The sequence below is a fragment of the Sus scrofa genome, chromosome 9, assembly GCF_054392235.1.
Source record: "Sus scrofa isolate SSC_HxYL_T2T_F1_AM1 chromosome 9, Sscrofa_HxYL_maternal_Yorkshire_Landrace_v2.0, whole genome shotgun sequence".
In the NCBI taxonomy this organism is placed as follows: domain Eukaryota; kingdom Metazoa; phylum Chordata; class Mammalia; order Artiodactyla; family Suidae; genus Sus; species Sus scrofa.
Window position 1 is genome coordinate 50,573,550 of NC_139391.1, and position 25,320 is coordinate 50,598,869.

Below are 25,320 nucleotides of genomic sequence, written 5' to 3' on the forward strand. Positions count from 1 at the left end.
GCCCCACCAGCTCCTACCTCTATGATCTTGGGTAAGTTGCTCAACCTCTCTGTGCCTCCATTTTGTCATCTCTCTCTCTCTCCCTTTTTTTTCTTTTAGGGCCACACCCATGGCATATGGAGGTTCCCAGGCTAGTGGTCGAATCGGAGCTGTAGCCACAGCAATGCCAGTTCCAAGCCATGTCTGCAACCTATACCACAGCTCATGGCAACGCCGGATCCTTAACTCACTGAGTGAGGCCAGGGATCCAACCTGCATCCTCACTGACACTAGTCAGATTTGTTTCCACTGAGCCATGATGATAGGAACTCCTATCATCTCTTAAAATAGAGATAATTTAGTACCTATTGTATTAGGTGGTTATGAGGACGAAAGGAATTGATATTTATAAAGCTCAGACAACAGAACTAGCACATCAATAGTACTGTAAGTTTTTGGGAAATCTTTTTTTTTTTTTTGGTAAATTGGTCACCCAGGTTTCATCCAGGAGATCACCATCTGAATAGTCTTATTAGTGGCAGCATCCGCTGGCTAAGTTGGCCTTGGGAAGGGAAACCTTACATGCTTTAGTAAGTGGCCACAAATCTCAGGTGTGTCTGTGTGTCTTGCTCGGAGAAGGTGTTCCTGCCATTGGCTCTCCTTGTCACTTGGCCAGCAGAGTGAGGAGAAAAAAAATCCTGGCCTGATTTCTAGCTCTGGGCGAGGTGGTGTTAATGAGCGCTGGAACACTGTCACAGGAAGGGCAGAAGCCACATCTGTAAGGCTGACTGACCTCTTTGGAGGGAATTGAAGGAGGAGAAAACAAGCTGTAGGCCAGAAATAGCTCGACATAAATACAAGGTATTATAATTACTACCCACACCCAGCTCCATCCCCTGAGTTAAACTGAACCCTCTGCACCGCCTTCCCGACCTCAAGGAAGGAGAATGGACACAAGCATCTGTGGGGACTCGGGGGTGGCTGTGTAACCAGGGGTAACGTGGGTGGCACTACCCTCTGGAGCACTGCTGAGCCAAAATGGGCACTGCTACAGTTTAGCATGCATCCAAGTTTTTATTATAACTTTTTGGTTTTGCTCAGCCATTACTTTTCTGAAAATGATTCTGTTGGACTAAAATTTTCCATGTTTAGTATCCAGCTCAAGGCTTCTTTTTCTTCCTGTCCTCTCTAACTTCTCTTTGCATTCATTACCCAGGAGTCATGCTTACAAGCATGGCATGAAGTTGGAGGAGGCTGGGAGAGAGACATCCAACCTGGGAGGACTGAGCTGTTCCTTTCTACCTGCCCCCCGGATGTTCTGGGAAATAATCAAGGCTGGACAAAAGGCCATTGGTCCAGTAGAGAATTCTAATGCCAGACACCCAGGCAGTGGTATTTCACAGATCTTGATACAAGGGGTTTTGGTGAGTCAAATGCTAGAGTATTTAGAAAAAAACAAGCCAGTCTCCAGAGCATGTCTCGTGGATATTTTCCATCTCGATTACAAATGTCAGCATACAGGGAACCCAGCAGTGGGCAGAGCTTTCCTAGCATCCACTCACTCCCACTTGAGCATATTTCACAAGATTTCCAGGAAGCCTCACAGGGACGTTTCTGTTCTTGATGGCGATTTTGGTACCTTCGGTGGCTCCAAGATCCAGTGATGGTGATGGGCAGAAGGAGGACCTCAGTGGGTTGAAGGACACATTCTGTCAACCTCTCTTGGGAGAAGGACTTGGCTTCCTGCCCCATTAGTTAAGAATATTGATTCATTATTTTGGAGGCTAATGGAAAAGATCCTTTGGTTTCTTTTCCTTCTCTTCAGGGAAAGCTGCAGAGGAGTGCTTTGGGGGAAAAATTAGGCTGAATGTGATTAAAAGGCCTTGCTGCTTTGGAGCTGCGTGGAGTCTGCGCGTCTACCTCTGGCCCCTAACAATAGAGGGAAGACCGCCCCTCTCAATCTGGAAAAGAAGGACCTGTAGACTAGGAGCCCTGCAGGCTCACTGGGTGTCATCTGAGACCGGGCACTGCTCAGCCCAGACGATGCCTCAGAGCCTCTGGAGGTTTTAGAAGATCATCTGGACCAACCTAGAGATGGGGATGCGAAACCAGCCTCTAGACCAGAAGCGTACCCCCCTAGAGCTAGCCTCTTACAATATTTGGCTGCCTACGCTCTTAGAATATTGCCTATTACTTCAAACCCAATTTTGCAGTCTGATCATTTCTCTCTAGACAAACAACACATAAGACTCTTCTCTCCTTTGGCTTTCTTTCTTCTCGTCCCCTATTCAAATATTTGATATCCTGCTTATTTTAAGGCATTTCTCCTTCAGTCTAAACACTCCCAGTTACGTTACAGTTTTGCATTGGGCAGGCTGTCCGGACCCAAATGTCTTATTTATCTTATCTGCACAACAGACCTCCTCAAGTGTGGTGCTCTTTCTAGGTATTATTTGCAAGGGATTTACTACTTCCCTTCACTTGCGTCTGTTGATGAGGCCCAGATGTATCTTAGTTACCCTCATAGCCGCAGTGTAGTTTTGGTCCATGCTGAGCCCTGTGATCTTTTCCCACTTTGCTTTCCTATTCCTTCAGGCTTTGTAGGGAAAGAGGCCCTTACTCTAAGTGCCTGCAGTACCCCTTACATTAGGCAGGCTCTAGCATCTGGGAGGCAGGGCTGAATGAACAACAGCCTGTGGATCGTGAGAAAGGAAGTGAGCTTGGGTTAGATTTGATTTTGGTTGGCAGGCATGAAACTGCCAGGATGTCACAGCACCTGCAGGTGGTGAGTCGGTATCCCCAGCTTGCCACATGGCTACTTACTTCCTTAATCAGTTCTGTCCCCTACCTGTTCCCTTCCAGCCCCCACGAGGTTTTGACCTGAAGAATCAGGCCATGCCCAAACTCTTTAATGAGGATTGGCTCCCAGCTGCCCAGCATAGCCACCCACATGCAGTTTTAACTCTTCTCTGGGGAGACCGGAGATGCAGAGGAACGGAGAAGAAAGGCAGTTAGTTTGAGGCAGCGATGTGTTCAGAAGAGAGAAGCTATAAAGAGAAAGTTCTCATGGCCGGTCACTGGCCAGTCTGTTGAGGTCAGCATTGCCGCTCTGTTATGCCTCAGTCCTTGGCTACAGAACTTTTTCTCCTTCTTCTTCTTCTTCTTGGCACTTGGAGCTGTATGAGGTGAAGAGTGGTCATGGGCCTTTAGGGAGTCATCATAACAGGTGGGGAAAATGAGCCCAGAGAAAAGGTGGGTCATGTCCAAGTGTGTCCACCAGAGCCATCCGGATACCTCTGCCTCGTGCAGGTGGATGCTGTCTAACGAAGTGAATCTGGGATTGTGGCAACGCCTCCCTTAGCCTGCATTGTCCTCATCAAGAGTCAGGTATATACTGTGTCCCTCACTAGGGGGAGGCCTGGCTGGGGAACAATGGCCAGAGCCGCCCAGGGGCTGCCCTTGGGGAGGGTGGCTCAGCAGACTGACTAACTGCCGTGCTGGGTGTGTATGACGAAATGGTCGCCGAGAAAAGATGTCCACAGATACAAATAACTTAAATCACAGGGGAGCCCGGACAGGGTCTGGCAACCTCACAAACCAGCTTGGACACATCTGCAGAAGCCAGGCATGAGGCAGCACTTCCAAGGTCCAGGCCACTGTGCCATCGTAAGAAAAGAGAGAGAGGAGCTCCCAACTCAGTGGCTCAGTGGAAACGAATCTGACTAGTAACCTTGAGGTTGCGGATTTGATCCCTGGCCTTGCTCAGTGGGTTAAGGATCAGACATTTCCAGTAGCTGTGGTGTAGGTTGCAGACGTGGCTCGGATCTGACGTTGCTGTGGCTGTGTCATAGGCGGGCGGCTATAGCTCTGATTTGACTCCTAGCCTGGAAACCTCCATATGCCACGGGTGCAGCCCAAAAATAAAAGCAAAAAATTAAAAAATAAATTAAAAAAATAATAATAATTTTAAAAAGAGAGAGCTCATGACAGGTCCCTTAGCACCCGTGAGAGCCATCCCAGGTATCCTATGAGAGTCTGGGGTGAATTTAAGAAGAACTGGGTCAGGATGCTTGACCAGTGAGTCCCAGTGCTTTCTTTCCACCTGGGTTTTCTGTCCTGGCCCCACTGACCAACCAAACTCCTGAGACTCGGGGGCGGGGGTGTGGTGGGGCCAGGAGGCAACAGCAGCCTCGCTGGCCCATACCAGGGGCCCCACCTGGGACAGGGTCCTTGCTGTGACTAGGATCCTTCCTAACTCATCTTGATCTCTTCCTCACCAGCTCCTGGTGCAGCGCAAGGGACTAACAGTGGTGTTACAATGATGTGAACTCTCTTAGCTGCCGGAGCTGCCTGGTGCACTCTGTGTTAAGGGGAGAGCAAGCAGGAGGTAGAGGGAGATGGAGGGGGTGGTCGTGTGGCCGAAGCCTCAGGCCAGTGGCAGGAAGGACTCAGGATCTGTCCTTCAGGACAATGTGTCAACTTCTTAACTGGGGCACCAGCAAGCAGGCATCCCTCTCTAAGACCTTAATCTAGGATTAAGGAGAGGTCAGTTACCTCTGCAAAGAGGTGGTTGGGAGGGGCTTCGTCTCTCCTCATATCCGGAAGTGGGCAGAGGTAGAAACCATAGCATGGTCTTTCTCTGGAAATTACAGCAGACTGGCACTGAATTCTTTTTTTTTTTTTTTTTTTTTTGGTTTTTAGGGCCACACTCGCGGCATATGGAAGTTCCCAAGCTAGGGGTCGAATCAGAGCTACAGCTGCCGGCCTATGTCACAGCGACAGCAACATGGGATCCGAGCCACATCTGCGACCCGCACCACAGCTCACGGCAATGCTGGATCCCCAACCCACTGAGCAAAGCCCGAGATCGAACCCACAATCTCATGGATACTAGTGGAATTTGTTTCCACTGTGCCGCAACGGGAACTCCCTGGTACTGAATTCTTGAGCCTGAAAATACGGCGTTTTACTGAAACATTAGCAACATGTCCTGTCGCCTCCCTGTTCACACATTCCTTCATGGTAATTGGTATATATCTTAGGTTGGAAAAGACATGGAGACAGACTTGCCTGCAGGAGGTTTATTGGGATGTGCTCTTGGGAGCGAGCCTGTTAGTAAGGGCAGGAATCAGGTTTGGGCAGAGGGAGAGGTTGAACTTTGATGCACGTCCACGGACAGCGCCAGCTCTGGATGGCCCTGCAGAGTTCTCCCAGTTTGAGGCAAAGGTGCTGGGTTCCATATCCTGATGGACTAGCCATTAGGTGTGGTCTGTCCTCAAGGAGGGGGATACTCTTCCATGAGGCTGCCCTCCTGGGTCAAGGGCAGAGCCCCAGGAGGAGCTCAGCTGTGACCCATCAGCAGCTTTTACTGCAGGCAGCTGGAGAGACGAGTGCCACCAAGGTAACCTTACACTGTAACATTCCCTCCCCTTCCCCCGCCGCCCCACACCCCTGGCTGGCAGGGTGCAGGGTGTTGCCCCTGAACTTACATCTCGTCTTCCTCACAATCCCCTCTTATAGAGCAGAGGTATTATCATTTAATCCTCTTGCACGTTAACCCTGGGGTTGTGGGTGAGTTAAACTACTGGAATTCGCACAAGTAGACACTTGGATTAGCTCTGTACCCGTTTTAGAGACCTCCAGCACCATTTACACTTCCCCTCCTGGCAGTTTCTTCATTCTAGACGTTCCTGCTTGAGAGTGATGGTCACCCACGAAGAGGACAGACAGTCTTGCCTTAGGACAGTCCCTTTTCAGTGAGGCTCAGTCCTTCCCCTTGGGTTGCCGGGTCCACCTGTCATCCACCTCACCTTTTCTTTTTCTACTTTCATTTCTCAGTACTTCTCTCTATTCTGGGCTCCACGTGTATTCCTTGTACCACTTGCTTCCCGTAGGATAATGACCGTAAATTATCTTCACTTTCCTCAATCCCAGTGTTTCCTCCCCAGGAATCAACGGAAGCTCCCTGCCCTGGTCCTTCCCATATATGTGGTGTGACGTTCTGCTTCATGTGGGGTCTGTGCTTTCCTTCTGGGGCAGAACACTTCTAGTGCCTGCTCGGGTATAGATTTGTGCCATGGTTGCCCAGTACCCACTCTAATTCTGAAGGTCTAGGAAACAGAGCGACTTTCATTCTCAGTGCATTTCAGAATATCACCAATCTTGGGAGTTCCCGTCGTGGCTCAGCGGAAACAAATCTGACTAGCATCCGTGAGGACGCAGGTTCCATCCCTGGCCTCGCTCAGTGGGTTAAGGATCCAGCATGGCCGTGAGCTGTGGTGTAGGTTGCAGACGCGGCTTGGATCTGGCATTGCTGTGGCTGTGGTGTAGGCTGGCAGCTGAAGCTCCTATTCAACCCGTAGTCTAGGAACTTCTATATGCTGCAGGTATGGCCTTAAAATCCCCCCAAATAATAAATAAATAGAAATAAAAAAGAATATCACCAGACTTACCTTCTTGTCTTGTGTAGAGAGAGCAGTTTTCTTTCTCTCTCTCTTTCTTCCTTTCCTCCTTCCCTCTCCTTCCTCCCTCCCTCCTTGCTTCCTTTTTTTTTGCTGCACCCATGGCACATGGAAGTTCCTGGACCAGAGATGGAATCAGCGCCACAGCAGCGACCCAAGCTGCTGCAGCAACGCCAGATTCTTAACCCACTACGCCACAAGAGACCTCTGAGAGAGCAGTTTCTAAATCAAAGGACTAAAGCAAGTGTAACTGCATTAAAGTAAAACCCAAAGATCAGGAAGAAGATAACGGGAGGATTTGACCTTTTCAAATTTGTTAAAGGCTCACAGCTGACCTGAATAAACTTGTAGATGCGTTCATAGTCTCCGTGACTCAATTCCCTTCCATGAAATTGGAATAAGATTAAATGAGATGTTACTCAATGTACACTTTATAAAGTGCCTAGAACAAGGCCTGGCACACAGTTCTCAATGAATGTTAGCGCTGATCATCATATGGGAAATACTGAAAAGAGAGGAAATGTTGGTTTTTGGTTAAAAAAGTAGTAACTTTTAGAAAAGACATATTCCCCAGACAATAGTTTCAAAATTACTAGAAAATTAGGGTTAATATGGTATATGCTAGTGGTCTTAAATTTCGCTGCACATCAGAGATCATTAAAAAATACCGACACTGAGTTCCTGTTGTGGCTCAGCAGATTAAGAACTCAACATAGTGTCTGTGAGGATGCAGGTTTGATCCCTGACCTCGCTCGGTGGGTTAAGGACCTGCCATTGCTACAAACTTTGGTTTAGGTTGCAGATGTGACTTGGATCCGATTTTGCCAATGCTGTGGGGTAGGCCAGCAGCTTTAGCTCCAATTTGCCCCCTAGCCTGGGAACTCCCATATGCCATTGGTGTGGCTGTAAAAAGGAAAACAAAAATACTGAAGCCCAGCTTTCACCCCTAGACACTCTAATTGGTACAGGTTGTGACCTGGACGTTGGGACATGTAAAAATTGCTAAGTACCGCAGAGTTTGGGAATTGCTAGCATAGACCATTCGGTGGGTTTATAATTGATCCTGGCTGAAAATCTAGAACCAATGGTCAGGAACATTTAGAAAAGGAAAAGGTGACACTCAGGAGCCAGGCGGGTTTTTTTGGTTTTGTTTTTGATAGGGTTACAAGAAAATGGGTTGAGAGTTGGCGTGCATGGTGACATCCATGAGCTTTGACTAATTCGTGGAAGGACCCCTAACACCGACAAGCCATCCTCCTGGTGGGCTAGGGGCTGGGTCTTTTTATCCTACTGGGCTGCATTTGGCTCCAAGGAAAGCTTTTATCCTGCTAAAGTCTGACCTAACCCGTGGGCAGCGTTTTAGTAGCAGTGTTGGTTTGCCACAGGGTGGGAATGGTGGTAGAGCTTTCTGAATCCTCATCCCTCTCTCCCCACCCTTCTGACCATTTGTTGCTTGGGTTTTAATTATGTAGACATCACTGCTCCTCATGTGAGAGATGCAATATTCATGAGAGGCCTTGGGTTACAGCTGGGTCAGAGGCAATCTATCTACCTATTCCAAGCCCCGACCCAGCTTCCATGGATTACAGTCTGGAGTTTGGGACTTCAGAGAGGACAAAGTGGAGATCTGTGGACCATCAGTTCTCCTACGTTAATGGCGCATAAAACATGGGTGACAGACATCCTGAGCATTGATTCCGAAAGATATTTAACAGGGTCTCCCGAACGTCTGATGACCAGGCTACACTAGGTCTTTTACACTAAGAGACAGACTTAAAAGAACTTGAATGGTCCCATCTCATAGTTTGAATTTTTTTGTAGATGTGTGGACCTCTCTGGCGAACCATCTAACTTCTTTTTTTCTTTCAGACTTTGTGAAAGACTAGTGTGCCTCTGTCCCACTTCTGCCTCCTTGCCTTTCTTTCCTTTCCTCTGTGACTGCAGCCAGTTGATGGCAGCAGCATGGCCACGTGGCTGAGTAGTGGACTCTAGGGTCAGAAACTCTGGTTTCTCTGTCTCCTGTGTGATCTGGGGAGATTATTCAATCTCCGAGCTCTCTCACTTTCCTCATCTGTAAAGGCGGGTTGATGTGAAGATTAAATAAGTACGTATTAAATGCGTGAGACTCTGTCTAGCCCATACAATACTCTATATGCTTTTAGCCATGATTCCTGAATGACTTGAGGGCAGGGATGGTGTCTTATTCCTCTGAGCTGTTTTTTGCGGCTCATCACTAGAGCAGTCTATCACTGAGTGTCCAGGCAGGAAATAGACACCACACCAATAAATTGAACAGGGAATATTTAATATGAAGAATCAGCAGACTCTATAAAGAATGCAGGAATAGCAGAGGTAGGAACTGCCACTACCTCTGGGATTGAGGCGGAGCACCCAGTAAAGGAACATGTATTGTAAGGGTGCTCCCCCCACCCAAACACACAGGGCTAAGATTCAGAGCTCATGGGAGGGCTGTGGCTGTGGCCCAGTGTATGGCACAGAAAGTTCCTGAGATGCTTCAGGATGGGGTAGATAAACCAGAAACCGCCCACTCGGGTGCTCATGAGAGTTGCTGGGAGGTTGGCAAATCTCTCGCAGGGTACAGCTCTAGCACCACAAGGCAAGGCAAAGAAGGATGGATTGGGGGCCGAGGGGCAGTAAGTGGATAACTGGCCTGAGTAGGAACAAGAACTTACCTTGCAGGATTGTTTTGAGGACTAAATGCCGTATTATGATAGCAACCGGTTATGGTTAAATACAGTGACCTTTGAAGTGCCTTTTCGTCAGTGGGTGTTTATTTATGGAAGCACCATGGTGTGGTGCCAACATGGATCTTAGAAATGCTTGTGTGACCTTGGGTAAGGATAGATTTCTCTACTCAGTTGCTTCATCTGTTTCATTCAATAAAAGTTTTATAAGTAAGTAAAATAAAATATGTGATTAGCACATGCAATTCTCAGTACATACTAAATCTTTGGTCCTTTTCCTTCTTTGGCTTAGCCCACACACTTCAGGAATCTCCTAGATTATGCTTTAGAAAAGCACGTGTGCTTTGAATGAGGCTAGTGCTTGAATCAGACCGCTTGTGCCTATCATTCCCCATAATTCCACAAATTCATGTTTAGTTAAGATCTTTGAAGCATTCACTATGTAAAAAGTCTTTGATTTTCATTGGGACCGGAATAGGATTCAAAGATATAAGAAGGAAGTTCGCATCGTGGCTCAGCGGAAATCTGACTAGCAGCCATGAGGACGTAGGTTCGATCCCTGACCACGCTCAGTGGATTAAGGATCCGGCGTTGCTGTGAGCTGTGGTGCTGGTTGCAGACGCGGCTTGGATCCTGTGTTGCTATGGCTCTGGTGTAGGCTGGCAGCTGCAGCTCCAATTCGTCCTGCAGCCCTAGAACCTCCATTTGCCACGGGTGCAGTCCTCAAAAGACAAAAAAAAAAGATATAAGAAGACCTTATCTTTTATCATCCCTATCTCCCATTCTTATCAACACCAGTTATTAAGCACTTCAGGTGAACAAGATTACTGTGTAGACACCGGACCTTCTTTTTATAGCATGTGACTGAACGGGACTGGGTTAAATGGGACTGTTTGTTTCTAGTGGGTTTGCAGGTATCCCTTAACTTCTTTCTCTTCCCCTAATTCCTCCAGGGTGTTCTTTGGAACATGCTTTTGATACTGCACAGGACTCTTAGAAAGCTCTTTTCCTTTCAAAAATAGAAACTAATGTCGGTTTTCCATATCGCTAAGGGAAAGATTTAATTCAGAAAAAGATACCTACTTCTACCACAGTTTCCTACATGCATTTGCAGAAAAGCCATTTGGGAATTTAGGCAGCAAAGAGCTCAGGTGTTGAAACGTGGGGATTGAGTCCAGGGCGTAAGTTCCATCTGTGGAAGTCCTGTTGGCCTTGGTTATGATCACAGCAAGTGCTCTTAGACGCAGCTGGCCTCTTCGGAGTTTGTGCCCTGAGTCTCAGGAAAGATGGTGCAAATCTGTAAACACTGTGAGTTTAAAAAGGCCCCTTCCTTCCTAATGACAAGTCAGTAGCACTTCTCTTCATACACAATGTAATGGCTAAGAGTAGGAATTCAGGATTTCCTGTCGTGGCACAGTGGAAACGAATCCAACTAGGATCCATGAGGTGGCGGGTTCGATCCCTGGCCTCACTGAGTGGGTTAAGAATCTAGCGTTGCCTGAGCTGTGGTGTAGGTCGCAGACGTGGCTCAGATCTGATGTGGCTGTGGCTGTGGCTTAGGCTGGCGGCTGTAGGTCCAATTGGACCCCTGGCCTGAGGACCTCCGAATGCCGCTGGTGTGGCCCTAAAAAGCAAACCAAAAAAAAAGGAGTAAGAATTCACTAAGGTGGTCTGGGTTTTAGAAACATGTTCTACTGTTTATTAATCACATACTATAGGAAAGTTATTAAACCCTCTTTCTTGTGGTTTCCTCATAGAAAAGTAGGGATGATGAGTGCCTGTTTCTTAGCGTTGTTGGTAGGTTTAAATGAGGCCATTCACATGAGAGACTTAGCGAAAATGCATCATGTGTAGAAAGTTCTCTTTCTGTTTATTATCAGATGATTTTAGTTTTATGTAGCTCAAGTGAGCTTGTAATCATGAAGGGAAAAAAAAAGGCTTATATTTTATAACCAGTAGACATAGTTCAGAGTCTCCAATTTGCTTGCTCTGTAACTTTCTTATTATTTAATGAGGTCCCATTTGGGAGGAGCAGGCAGAGAACATCTTGGAAACTGAGGAAATAACATACACATCCCCCATGCATCTTAAGGAACTGAGATTTTTCTTTGATCCTGACTACTGCAGAATTCTTTTTTTTTTTTTTTTTTTATTTTCCCACTGTACTGCAGAATTCTGAATCCTCTCACCACTAGAAGCTATCTTTTGTTGAGTTGTTTTTTTTTTTTTTTTTTTTCAGATACCCCAACTAAGGGCTTTTGTGTTTTTTTTTGTTTTTTTTTTGTTTGTTTTTTTTTTCCCACTGTACAGCAAGGGGGTCAGGTTATCCTTACATGTATACATTACAATTACATTTTTCCCCCACCCTTTGTTCTGTTGCAACATGAATATCTAGACATAGTTCTCAATGCTATTCAGCAGGATCTCCTTGTAAATCTATTCTAAGTTGTGTCTGAGAGTTTTTTAAAATAGCTATTTTTGGAGTTGCCAGTGTGGTACAGTGGGATCAGTGGTGTGTCTGCAGCACTAGGACACAGGTTCGATTCCCAGCCCAGTGGCTTAAGGATGCAGCGTTGCCACAGCTGTAGGCGTAGGTCACAACTGTGGCTCGGATCGGATTCCTGACCCAAGAACTCCATAGACTGTGGGGCAGCCCCCCTCCAAAAAAAGCTATTTTTTTAACCAATATCAATAGTAATAGTTTTCATTTATTGGACAGATAATCTGTGTCAGATATAGTGAACACTTGTTGCATGTATTTATCTCATTTAATCCTCACACAATCCAGTACTAGTCCATTATTTTTGTCACTATCTAAAAAATTTAAAGCCCGGGAGTTCCCATCATGGCGCAGTGGTTAACGAATCCAACTAGGAACCATGAGGTTGTGGGTTCGATCCCTGGCCTTGCTCAGTGGGTTAACGATCCGGTGTTGCCGTGAGCTGTGGTGTAGGTTGCAGACGCGGCTCGGATCCCGAGTTGCTGTGGCTCTGGCGTAGACCGGTGGCTACAGCTCCGATTAGACTCTTAGCCTGGGAACCTCCATATGCCGAGAGAGCGGCCGAAGAAATGCCAAAAAGACAAAAAAAAAAAAAAAAAAAAAATTTAAAGCCCGAAGCTTAGGCTAACTTCTGGGGTCACAGATTTAGTAATGGAGAGAACCGGCTTTTGAAGTCAGGTCTGTCTGATCCCTAAGTCTGCCCTATTAACCCACTGCTATTAATCTAAACCATGAAGATACTAACCTATGGGGCTATGTAGAGCTGTGTCAGTAGAAAGGTGAATCTGTGCATTTTATAGTGGAGGGAGCAAAGCCTCTGAGAAGTTTGTATGACTTGTCCGAAGTCACATAGTAAGTAAGACAGGGTGCAGGCTGGTTGGCCCCACCAGTCCCTTTATTTACTGTCTTCATGGAGAACAGGACTGTTAGTGGGGAGGTATTTACTGACACCTGTGCTGTACCCAGTATTCGGCCCAGGTTTGGGCTTCCTCTGCTTCTCCCCTCAAAAGATGACCATGTTGGAGGGACATGAAAGAAATAGCCTACAATCTTCCCAGGGAGAGAAAACCAACAGAATGAGCAACCGAATCTACCATTAAGTTCTAAATTTTATACTACAATTACAAGCACAGAGGTGGGGGATGTAGCCGGCATCTCTTAGGTGCTCTTCTATCCCTTTATTTTATTCCATCTTTTTCTTTTTTTTTTTCAACCGAGTAAGAGAGGAAACATTTGTTTTGGCTTTTTCAGATAAATAAACACTACTTTTGGCTTTTTTAGATAAAGAAACTGAGTCCGAGATGGGGTGGTGGTGGTAGGAGGGCAACCTAGAGTTCCAGAGCCAGAAAGCAGCAGAAGGTAGCCGTAAATGCAGCTCTGACCCCAAAGTCCCAGCTCTTTCCCTGGAGTAACTGAAGGAGCCCTGGGTGGGAGGTCAGCATTCACAAGAGGCAGGACTCGACCAGACAACTGGGGGTGCGTAGAACAGGGGCAGTGCTTGGTCCCAGGGCATGCCAGCACACCTTTCTTTGGCCCTGAGATTCCTCTCGGTAACTAAGGTGGGGGCGCCGGACAGCACAAACTGTGAGGCTGCTGTTCCCTCAACAGGTTGCAGGGAGAAACAATCCTGGAAAGACCTTTCTTGATGAGCCTATAGGGCTCAGCAATCCCAGGATGAGATTTTTTGCCAACAGATGCTCAAGAAGTATTAGCTCCAGCATGAGCCTCATGAGCAGACAAAGGTGACGTCAGTGGGTTATAATTATTATTCACCTTCAGCCTGTTAACCTGTGGAGCTGCGTCCGGCAGACAAAACTGCCCTTTAGGGACATCCACAGAGTGAGGATGCATAAACCACCCTTTTGCTACTCAAAGTGTGGTTCCTGAAATAGTAACATGGGCATCACCTGGGAGGTTTTTTTTTTTGTTTTTTTTGTTGTTTTTTTTTTTTGTTGTTGTTGTTGTTGTTGTTGTTGTTGCTATTTCTTGGGCCGCTCCCGCGGCATATGGAGGTTCCCAGGCTAGGGGTCCAATCGGAGCTGTAGCCACTGGCCTACGCCAGAGCCACAGCAACGCGGGATCCGAGCCGCGTCTGCAACCTACACCACAGCTCATGGCAATGCCGGATCGTTAACCCACTGAGCAAGGGCAGGGACCGAACCCGCAACCTCATGGTTCCTAGTCGGATTCGTTAACCACTGCGCCACGACGGGAACTCCATTTTTTTTTTTTTTTTTTTTTTTTGGGAGTTTGTTAAAGAGACCGACTCAGGACCCTCCTTGAGACCTACTACAGCAGAATATGAAGTTTCACAAGATCCTCAAGTGATAAAGGTTGAGAAACTCCGAGCTAACCAGCACCATTGTTTTGGTTGTCATGTATTTGGCTCAGGTTTGGGCTTCCTCTGCTCCTCCCCTCAAAAGATAACTGTCCTGCTATATAGCACAGGGAACTGTATCTAGTCACTAGTGATGGAACATGATGGAGGATAATGAAAGAAGAAGAATGTGTGTGTGTGTGTACATATATATATATATACACACACACACATATGTACGTGCGTGTGTATAAATGACTGGGACACTTTGCTGTACAGCAGAAATTGACAGAACATTGTAAATCAACTATAATAAAAAATTTTAAAAAAGATGCCGGTGATACTACGTGGGGTAGTACAGCATTTCAAGTCAGGTCACTCCCAACTCAGCCTTTCTTGCCCTGAATCGTCTATCTCTCCAGGGCTCAGCATCTCCTTATGTTAGATGCGGTCCTACCAAGGCCTGTGAAATATGATTTTTGAGAAAATAAGTGAATTGATATGAGTGAAAGTGCTTTGTAAGCCATCAGTGACGTTCAGAATGTTCCTTTGTATATTGTTGTTGAATAGAATACCTCTCATCTGAAAGAACGTTCATGGGGGCTGTTTCAGGACTGATGCTGCGATTCAGTGACTGGACAGGAGAAAAAACAATTTTAGGAGGTGCGGTTTAGAGTTTGGAAACTCAGTTGACCCTGCTTTGTCATGAATGTAAGAGTTTTACGTGTTAAGGGTCTGACCTGCAAGAAGCAGGGTCTGCTGCCTGGGAAGTCTGGGAGAGGCTACCCCAAAGAGGCCCTTGGCCAGTGTCTTTTGCAGATATGGTCTCCAATGCTGCCTTCCTCCTTTGCTCTGTGCCCAAGGCTCAGGCACTGAGTGCAGCTGTCATCCTTTGAAAGATGCAAGGCTCTGTTTTGAGCCAGGTGCTTGTGTTTTGATTTATTATCCCCTCCTTGATGCAGGTTGACCTAATAGGCAACACCTGGGAAATAATTGGTGGCAGCAAAGGGAGCAGAATCTCTCGGGATCCTCATCTTGTGTTTTGTCAGATTTGGGGATGAAGGGGAAAATCACGCTCCAGCCCCATGGCTCTGCCCTCCAAAGCCTCATGAATAATTGAGGGCTGGCAGGCTGACTGCACCAAAGAGTTGCATTATGTAAAGCAGCAGGCGGCCGGGTGTGCGCGAGCGTGTCTGCATGCGTGTGTGCGAGTGTGTCCGTGCGCTAGAGGGGTGCGTGTCCGAGTGTGTCTGTGCGCTGTGCGCGTGCGTGCAGGAGCCTGGGAACAGCTGTCTGGGAGGGAGTCGGAGGGAGAAAGGGAGCGAGGGCCGGGAGAGGGGCTGGGGTAGGACTGCGAGACCACACCAAGTAACAGCCCCGCGGGGGAGGTGGGGGGAAGAAATTCAAGGGGAGTCATGCTTACAATTCCAGAGCGGTGCCAAACAGCAGAGAAAGGAGGCTCCCCCAGCCTGTGAGAGCCCTGCCCCCACCGTTAGCCACAGGGCTGTGGGATGGTCATGGAGGTGCGTGCCCTCCGGGGTCCAAGGGGGGGCCCCGGTCCCCACCCCCGCCCCCCACTGCCCCATGCATGAATGAATGAGCTGCACTGCACTCCACTGCCTTCCCAATGGCTGCCAGGTTAGTGCTCACTCGTGCTGACGCTTGTGTGTGTGTATGTGTCAGTCCATCTTTGTTTCCTCCGGGCATTTTTTGGAAGGGGCGCCTGTGCCCAGGGGTTGGGTTGGGGCCCTGGGGGCTGTGGTGAGGACCTGTCTATCTGGCTATGTGCTTTTTCCAGCTGGCGCAGGCGGCTCGGGAGCTGCTGCCGAAAACACAGACCTTTCAAGGCACACAGTAAATCCGGAGTCCATGTTGTTTGCTTCTGTTCTGTGTTGGGGGATCTGAAAGCAGCCAACGTGACATCATGCTGCAGAGATGCAACATTCTTTTTCTTGCCTAGCTTTTTTCTCTCCCTCTCCTCTCTTCTGACATAGTAGCACTGCCTGAGCTGAGCTTTGGAGCACTGAGGGGTGGGCCCGGTCGGTTTGGGGTGGGGGTGGGGGGTTTTGAGGCTGATTGTGTCCCCTGGGCCAGCAAGACTTATCCAAGGTCCCCTAACTTGGAGAAAGGAGGGCAGAGGGTTGCATGAGCGGTGCGTCACAGAGAGCTGGCCGGAGCTTCTGGGGGAGGTGTGGACGGCCATGTGCTCCTTTTCTCCACCCACTGACTTAGCTCTGGGGTGCCCCTGGTGGGGGAGAGGTGATCAGAGCATGGGCTAGCAGTGGGGGAGGCTGTGGGGGGCAGGGGGTGGCGCAGGCCACCCTCTCTGATGTAGACAGATCTTGCTTCTCCTGCAAGGAAGAGCCATGGGAGGATGGATCTGGCTAGCGGGAGGAGAGGATGAGAGGGGAAGTTGATAGCTCCCGTCTCGGGGAAATAAAGGGATTTGTTTATTCTTTGGCTTAGCCAGGCATTTGGCTCAGAGAGTTGCCATGTGTTTTCAGAAAATAGATACCCAGTGGCTGGGCCTTACTCCCCCACACCTCCTTGCATTGTTAGTTATTTGCTTGATTTAGGCAAGTGGAGGAGGACTTGAAGCTCCCTCTTCCTGGGGGCTCAGCCAAGCCCTCAGCCAGGGCTGGGGAAAGGGATCTTTGGCTCTTTTCTTTCTCTGACACCTGCTGGTAAACTGTGCTTCTGCGGACCCTGCTTGGCTCCCCTGCTTCCCGCCTCTCCTCTCCCAGCTACCCTTGAGCTGGGTGTGTTTTCTTCCTTTGCCTTGGATAGCACTCCATAGGTTAGAGAAGTTTAGGGCCGGGGTGGAAAGAGCTGGCCTTGGCAGAAGGGAAGGAGGAGAAAGGGTTGCTTAGGGGAGCTCCCCATGGCAGGAGAGTGTTGTTGTCAAGGCGTTAGTACCCCTTTGGAAGAGAATGAAGGAATGGGAGCCGTTATCATCCTATCTAAAAAACCTCCTCTTTTTCCTGGCCCCACAAATTTTTTCTGTGGGCAGGAGCTAGCCTGCAGCCCTCCCCTCCACTGTCTAGTCCTCACAGCACAGGTTCTTTGCTGGCTGGATGCAGACACCCTCCTCCCCACTTTGACGGGAGAAGCAGGCTCACGAAACAGGCCTTGCAAGGTCATGCATTGTTAGACCAGGGGTTGCCATCTGTAAGGGACCAGAGGGTAAATGTTTTAGGCTTTGTGGCCCATGCCACCTCTGTTGCAGCGGCTCCACACTGCTTTGTGGAGCCAAAGCAGCCACAGACATACATGGACAAATGTGCATGTCTGTGTTCCCAATAAAACTTTATTTATGGACTCTGAAATTTCCATTTCATATAATTTTCACACCTCACATGATATTCTTCTCTCCCCACCCCAGCCATTAAAAAGTAAAAACAATTTTTTTTTCCTGTGGGTCATACAAAAATGAGTGATGGGCTGAATTTGGCCCATGGGTCGTATTTGCTGACCCATGAATTAATCCTGATTAGAAAGCCCTGATGATCACCTCCGAAAAGTGTGAAGCACGTGAGCAGCCTTCACTTGCACGTGTTTGCACACACACACACACGCACTCTGCTCTTCCGGAAACAGACGAGACAGGTCTGGATTCATTTTTCCCGATGACCTCAGACGGGAACCTCTGGTACTGCTCTCAGCCAGCCAGGGTAACCTCGGCTTCTCTGTGAGGCAGCACGGGTCCAAGGAACAAGTATTTGGACCAGGAGGGAAAATACTTGCTAAGGACCTGACCTCTCCAGATAAGAGAATCTCTAAGGGCCGGGGTTTTGCATCTGGCCTGGAAACGCTCATATACGTGTTCAGAACTGCAGTGTAACCTGAACTGGGGTGAGAAATGGGGGTGGGTTCTTCCTTATCCCACTGGGACTTGGGTTTGTCGGGTGGGGGGAAGGAATGGCGGGGGTGGGGGGCGTTCCTTGTAGGAATGCCCACATACCTTACACATGCAGGCACTCTGCTCAGCCCGGAGGCTGTAGCCGGAGACTCAGAAGAGAACAGTGACTAATTCCAGATTCCTCTGATTCAGAAGATGACTCCAAAAATATATGTTTGCACTCTGATTTCCAAAGCACACGAAGTGATGGCTCTGCTCTATTCTGAGCTCATCAGAGCACTTCCTTGCTGTCTTACAACCCTTTCTGGGCGCCGTCGTTTAAGGGGGGATTGAGATGAACTGGGATTCGCTTGGAGGAGCACGAACCTAATGGCTGAGAGGTCCATAGTCAAGCCGTGTGAGGGGAAGTTCCGAGGGACTAGCGGGTCTGGAGGAGGAAAGACGGAGGGAGCATGAGAGCCGCATTAAAAGTGCATGTGGAAGGAGAGTGCAATTTATTCCACGGCTGCCAAGAGGGGAGAAATAGGGCCTTTAATGGGAAGCCGCAGGAAACAGATTGAGCTTCAAAAAAGTTCTCCAAAGGTGAAATGAGTTATATCATCAGTTAATTACCTCTTGTCACTTAAGGTAGAATCTAAACAAAGATTAGGTGGAGATGTATGCGAAATAGTTTCTAAAAACTCCTAAAAATAGGTTTTAGGCATTAGAGTCATTCTGTCTACAAAAAGGAGAATAGGAACAGAGGAGGGGCTTAGAGCTCACGAAATGACCTCAAGTCTGGGAAAGCTGGACTGAATGAAATGGCATTGAGTGCATTGTAGTAGACTCCTTTCTTAAAAAAAAAAAAAAATCATAACTTCCTGATGGTAGAGGGAGACAGTGAGAAGGATCACAAAGGAATTTTGCTCCTGGAATTTTGTACTCTGAATATATTTTAAATGAGGGAACAGCCTCTCTTGGGTGATTTAGGTATCTAAGGCAGTTTGGCTGACCTCTTATAGACCTCTTTGTTCTAAAGTTTCTCGAATTTTAACAACATGGTTATTCTTTGGCCTGTTTGTGTTTGATCTCTAGGGGACAGTAAGTCAGACCGGGGTTTGAATCTGTAGGGTCTGGAAGGGATGAGCCTCACCCGTGGCTCTAACCGTGAGGGGAGGGGGAGAACACCTAATGCTGTTGGTGACCTCCCACCCACCTGCCCCCCGCACAGCCCCCAGCCAGCCTGCCTCTTCTCAGCACGGCAGCAGCCTCCGGTGCCTGACCAGCGGGAAAGCTGGGGATGCTGATTTAACTAGGGGCTCAGACTGCCTGGAGCCTGTTTCTGGGTCGCTCTGTCTCAGAAGCTGCTGCTCTCCATAGTGCACAGTGTCCTGTGTACCCTGTTTGTCACCCCCTCTCATGTCTCTGTGGGGGCGAGGCAGCATTTGCATTCACCCTTCTCACGGAATGCAAGCGGAAGCTCAGTGAGAGGTTTGCCCCCACATCCCGCACACGGAAGGGGCCAAGTCAGGACTGCCCGGCTCCCTTGACAGGTGTGTGTGGGGGTATTTGGAATGAATCTAAGTCACTGTGACTGGAGGGTGTTAATTGAATGCCTCGCTCCCACACACTGCGGCCTCCTTAGAGGTAGAGCCTGTGACCTTAATGCCTAGAACATGGTCTGGCTTGGAGCATGGTCTCTTCAGCTGTTTGTCAGCTGGACGGATGGATCCTGCACAAGTTCCTTTTAGTTTGAGGCAACGTTGCTCTTGCTGAGAAAGGAGGAGGGGACCTTGTCGAGCCAACTTAGAAGAAGCTGGAAGTTGTACTCAGTTGAACTCCCTGCCTTGTTCCAGTGGTTTGTGGCCTCCCAATGGATTGGAAATCTCTTTCAAGGAAGAGACTTCCTAAGGTAGCTCAGCACCTTTCCGCTTCCACAAGGTCCCATTCTCCTGAGTGTTGAGGTTTCTGAAGTACTTGGGGTGGATTGTCCTTAGCTTTGACTGAGATTGATAGTGAGTCAAGTATAAAAGCATTTATGTCCCTATTGTGTGCCCAGCATCATGTTTAATACTGTGTATTTAATCTGTGTATCTACAGAGAAGCATGACATAGTCACTGCCCCATAGGGATCTCAGGATGAATATATATCACACAGACACATAGTAGGTATTCAGTAAATGCTTGTTTAATGACCTCCAATCATTAGCTTAATTTCTAAAGAGTGTGACATTCAGAGAGAGCTGAATGGTTAATGATCACTGAGAATCATAGAGAGGTAAGGACCATGGCTCCTAAAAGTCCCTTTAGAGCTATTCTAGCAGGTCTGAAGCTGGCGGGTGGGTGCTCCTCCTTGGACCCTGGAAGCAGGGGTTGGGTGGTTGTCAGGGCCTCGGAGAGGGAATTCCTGCATCCCATGAGAGGTTGGGATTACAGGACACTAAGGCCCCTTCCAAACTACAGACTAGTGTGGCCAACACTGACTGTGAACCCTGCAGGACTAGCTGCCAAATGCTAAATGTTTGTCCAGTTGTGAACAAGCTCAGAGAAAAGAAATTGTACAATGCCAATAAGTGCCTATGTTCATTTTCTGCATCTTCTGCTTCATGTTAAGTCTTCATCCTTCCAGCCTTCCCATCTTCAGGGACTGGCTGAAGATGTGAATAGCAGCAATTTGTATTCTCGCCCCTTGGGTTTGCCTCTTGGACAAGGCAGAATTTAGAAACAGGATCTCGTCATGGCTCAGTGGTTAGCCAACCAGACTAGGATCCATGAGGTTGTGGGTTCGATCCCTGGCCTTGCTCGGTGGGTCGGGGATCCGGTGTTGCCGTGAGCTGTGGTGTAGGTCACAGATGTGGCTTGGATCTGGTGTGGCTGTGGCTGTGGTGTAGGCCAGCAGCTGTAGCTCCAATTCGACCCCTAGTCTGGGAACCTCCATCTGCCGAGAGTGCAGCCCTAAAGCAAAAAGCAAAAAAAAAAAAAAAAAACCAGGATTCAGTTTCTAGCTGGAAATTCACTTCCGATTTCTAAAAGACCCTTTTTTTCTCCTCCACGAGCAAGGTATAGGAAGCCCTTTGCTTTACAGATTCACTATCTAATTAGTTGTTGTTTGTAGCTTCTGCCCCTCATCCTAGGAACCACAAGTTGTGATCATCCAACAGGCAAGGAACACAGGTGCACAGGAACATAAAGTGACTTTTCTCAAGGGCACAAAACAGCTTAGAATGTAAACTCAGACATATATACTTATGTCTAGACAAAAGGACCAGGGCAGCAAAGTGTCTGGAGGTGACATGATATTTTGGTTTTCATGGATCCAGAAGTCAGAATAAGAACCGTTGAGCTGTTGTTAACCTAAATGTCCATTGACAGAGGAGTGGATAAAGAAGAAGTGGTACATATACTCAATGGAATATTACTCAGCCATTAAAAGGAAACCAGTAACAGCACATGGATGGACCTAGACATTATCATGCTAAGTGAAGTTAGTCAGACAGTGAGACACCAACATCATATGCTATCACTTACATGTGGAATCTAAAAAAGGGCCACAATGAACTTCTTTGCAGAACAGATACTGACTCACAGACTTTGAAAAACTTATGGTTTCCATAGGAGACAGGTTGAGGTGTGGGGATGGAAATGCTCTAAAATCAGGTCATGATGATCATTGTATAAATATAATAAAATTCATTGAGGAATTAAAAAGCAATGGGCTGTTGTTATAAGAAGGCAGATTTGGGGCAGGCTTCAGAAAGAAATGTCTGAGTGGCTGAACAGTGGCTTTAAAGAGAGCTCATGCCTTTATTCATGGAATACATATCTCTGATCGCAGCGGGTGCCAGTCATTGTGCGAGAGGCCCTGGGGAACCACACAATAGACAAGGCCCCAGCCCCCGTGGAGTGTTCAGTCTAGTGTAGGCAGCTCAGCAACAACAACAACATGAAGTGATGTGCCGTGAAGCGGGGGGAATGGCACGCTGCGATAATGATCGCCCGGAGACGGGGAGGCCACATTAGATGGAGTGGCCTTCGTTCGGGACAGGCTGCTCTGGAGAGGTGACATTCGAACTTTGGTCTGAAGGTTGAAAAGGAATTCGAATTTAAAATTCTAAAGTGAGCGTTCTGGGCAGAGGAACCGACCAGTGCAAGTATCTCAGGCCAGGGGTGAACTTGGTATGTTCAAGAAGCAGAAAGGTCCAAGGAGGCCAGAATGGAGTGAGCGAGAAAGTTGAGGAAACAGTTCCCTGAGTTTGAAACCCAGAAGCTGGATTGCTGGCCGTTAAGTCCATCCATCCAGAAGGTTAGGACAAGGACACAGAATGGATTTGGTGCAGCCTGTGAGCCCTTGGGACAAAATAATTCATGTCTGACTTTGACTTCTGAAACTGGTCTGCAGCATCATTAGAGATTTCAAAGGTTATCATAATTTGTCCCTCTTGGAAATGCCCATAGTGATAACTGGAGCTCTGGCTTCCTCCTCAGCTCTGGCAGGACCCAAACAAACTTATTTTGTTTTTGTAGGAAGGGGGAAAGTGGGTCAGGCTGTTTTGGCATTTTAAGCATGGAGTCCTGGTTCTATTGCAGGCCCTGGTCTCCATGGAAATGAAAAATAGTGTTTGTCATGCCTGTTCCTGGATTGAATTCCAAACTCTGGGCTGAACAGAAGCTGCAGGAAAGCCGGGGAGTGGGGGAATAGAATGGATGGAGGCTACAGCCATTGTGATAAAGGATCTCTCCTCCTTGGCTTATGTTGGAAAGGCAAACTGTCTTTTCACCCATTACCTCTCTCCAAAAACAACAGTAGAAGGGTAACTGATATCCTGTCTTTCTTTCCTTTGCCAAGAAGGTGTTAAATTAGCTGGCTGCAAATGCTTTGGATGGGCCCTGTCACCTTTCATTTCCTTTGTAGGATTTTCAATAAGTGCTTGAATGAGATAGGGAAGGAGGAACAGGTAAAAGGAACTTCCTGGCCATAAATGTCCTGAATTATCTGTACAATATCCACAGAGATAGGGACCAGTAACCGACAGAGTGCAGAGAGAGGGCGGGACCTGGGCCACGTGGACCCTGTGAGCCAATGTTTAGATGTCCAGTGGCTAGTTAGTGAGTCTGGAGAAGCGTCAGTTTCTCATTTGTAAGATGTCTTTGCCAGTGGCCTGACCTGGCAACAATCTGGTTCCAAGTTTCAGGCAGACCCAGTCCCTGAACACACTGTGCCCTTCACCTAAAGGCCCTTAAAGCCCTGGGGGCACTTTAGCAAGTTACTCCCACAGAGAGAGAGCATGAGAGGTTCATCTCTGCCAGAATCTTTCTCTTGCAGCAGTGGAGGGAGACCCGTTAGGTCAGGCTCTGCAGGTGCCATGGAGGGAACTGTGAGAGGAGAGAAAGGCATGATTCCAGGAGCCCTGTCCTTCCCAGCCTCTTGCTGAAATGCAGCGTGATGCTCCAGCCAGGCCAGAGTGGGGCAAGCTGGGTCCAGGCTGAGACCTGTTTAGCGTAAGTCAGAAAGAGAATTTCTGTGCTGTAAACAAACAAGCAAACAAACAGAACCCCAGCAGTCACAAAAAGGCATCTCTCCAGAAGCCATCTGGCCCCTCTGTTCAACCAGGTAATCACAGTTTGACACACAAACCACCGTTGCCTTTCTCCCTTAGAGAAGGAATTGGCCCCAGTGGCAAGGTTGTTCCTGGATTTAGTTTACCAGCGATAGGCCCTCAAAGAGTGAGCTCCGTGTATGGTCACTGGGAGCTCTTCTTAGGGGGAACAAGAGTACGTTTTTCAACCTTTCAAAACCACACCCATCCAGTATCCTAAAAAGTAGGGCCTGGGGTGAGGGGTGGGGTTGGGGAGGGTGGGGAGAAGCCACTTCGACTTGCACTTTTGAGCCCTGCCCCTTCCAGCCTCCAGCTGCCTGTTAACCCCTTGGCAGACAGTCATGTCATCTCTCTGGACCTGAACTTCCACCCATAACAGTGAGAGGCCTGGAGCGGATGAGCCCCTGTCTGTTTCTCTGCAGCAGTCATCCTGGAGGACCTGAGACTGTGGACTGATTTTCATAGGTCAAGGGAACCAAGACCAGGAACTCCAGGTCATTATAAGAAGAACTTAAGCAGGCCTGGGAAGCTTTTTTCCTGAGTGACTTGGTATTTTGCTCTCCAGGGAGGAGAGTCCAAGGGGAATTTGGGACCCTGCTGGGATTTGTGATTTGGGCCATTTTTCCTCCTCTACAAAGTTCTGTTTGGGTCCGCCCTTCCCTCCTTCTGTGCTGTGGTTTTATGGCTACAGAGACACTGCAAAATGACAGGCAAGAGTACAGAGAGGAATCGAAAAACAACCATCTTTAGGGAGTCCTTGTAAACTCAGAATTTGGAACCAGTTTAGGTGGACAGATCTAATGGAGGCATTTGCAGGCAGCATGTAAATTTCATGCAAATGTTATGCAGATACACCCGTGGCCTTCCTATCTCAGACACTCAGAGCATGTGCTATGGGGAAATTCAGAGTGGAGCTGGCTGGAGTTCCTGTCGTGGCGCAGTGGTTAATGAATCCGACTGGAACCATGAGGTTGCGGGTTTGATCCCTGGCCTTGCTCAGTGGATAAGGATCCAGTGTTGCTGTGAGCTGTGGTGTAGGTCACAGACGCGGCTCGGATCTGGCATTGCTGTGGCTGTGGTGTAGGGTGGCAGCTGCAGCTCCCATTCGACCCCTAGCCCGGGCACTTCCATATGCCAAGGGTGCAGCCCTAGGAAAGGCAAAAAAAAAAAAAGACAAAACAAAAAATTAAAAAAACCCAAAGTGGAGCTGGCTAATTTAATTTGCATGGATATTTGCAGTGCTATCATAAAGAACTGAGCAGGATTACTGACAGAACTTCCGTATTGGCATGGGGATGGGAGGTGTGTAGCAGGATAACAGAATAGTCAGCTTTTAGGAATTAGGGACCACTAGCTCTCAGAATCAGCTTTGACTATAAGAGGCAGGAAAGGATGAGCTGTTTGTAATTTGCTGTGGGTGTGGGATCTAGTGATCATTGTCAGGCTCCTGTATCAGGAGAAGATGTGCTGAGTGCCTTCCTTAGCTTGAGAATCACACCTTTGTGCCTACTCCCCACCAACCTTGGGGTCTCCCCTGCTGGCAGCTCCTATGGCACACTCACTTGATTTTCTGTTCCACTGAGTCAACCCACCTGGTGGACACCGACCAACTGATACACTCAAGGGCTTTGTAAGCAGGTTTCTGTCATCTGGGGCAGATATGTCACTTGGCCCTTGATACTTATATGCTTATTCCTTGGGAATATTGGTTCTCAGATACTGGATTGCTTCAGAATTAGCTATGGTGTTTTCTTTTCTTTCTTTTTTTTTCGTGCTATGGTGTTTGTTTAAAATGCCGATTCATAAGACCATTCCCTGATATACCTATTAAGGAAATCAAATTCATAATTTTAAATCTCCCAAAATAAAATGTCTATAGCCAAAAAAAAAAAAAAGAGACCATTCCCTGGAAATTGTCCTTAA

At 47.9% G+C, this 25,320-nt stretch overlaps 1 protein-coding gene across 26 annotated transcripts in view; it reads left to right on the top strand.

The window, feature by feature from the left end:
* Positions 1 to 25,320, top strand: part of GRAMD1B (GRAM domain containing 1B) — a 247,702-nt gene that overhangs the window by 169,742 nt on the left and 52,640 nt on the right. For 3 of the 26 annotated variants that reach the window (XM_084976438.1, XM_084976434.1, XM_084976436.1), the window contains exon 1: positions 15,236 to 15,600. The exons of 21 other annotated variants lie outside the window; for them this stretch is intronic. In XM_084976438.1, coding sequence (XP_084832564.1) covers positions 15,590 to 15,600 — 11 coding nt within the window. In that variant the 5' untranslated portion in view covers positions 15,236 to 15,589. Of the gene's footprint in view, positions 1 to 15,116; positions 15,601 to 25,320 lie in introns of those variants that run through there. 2 more of the 26 variants (XM_084976424.1, XM_084976425.1) reach the window with 2 other exon arrangements.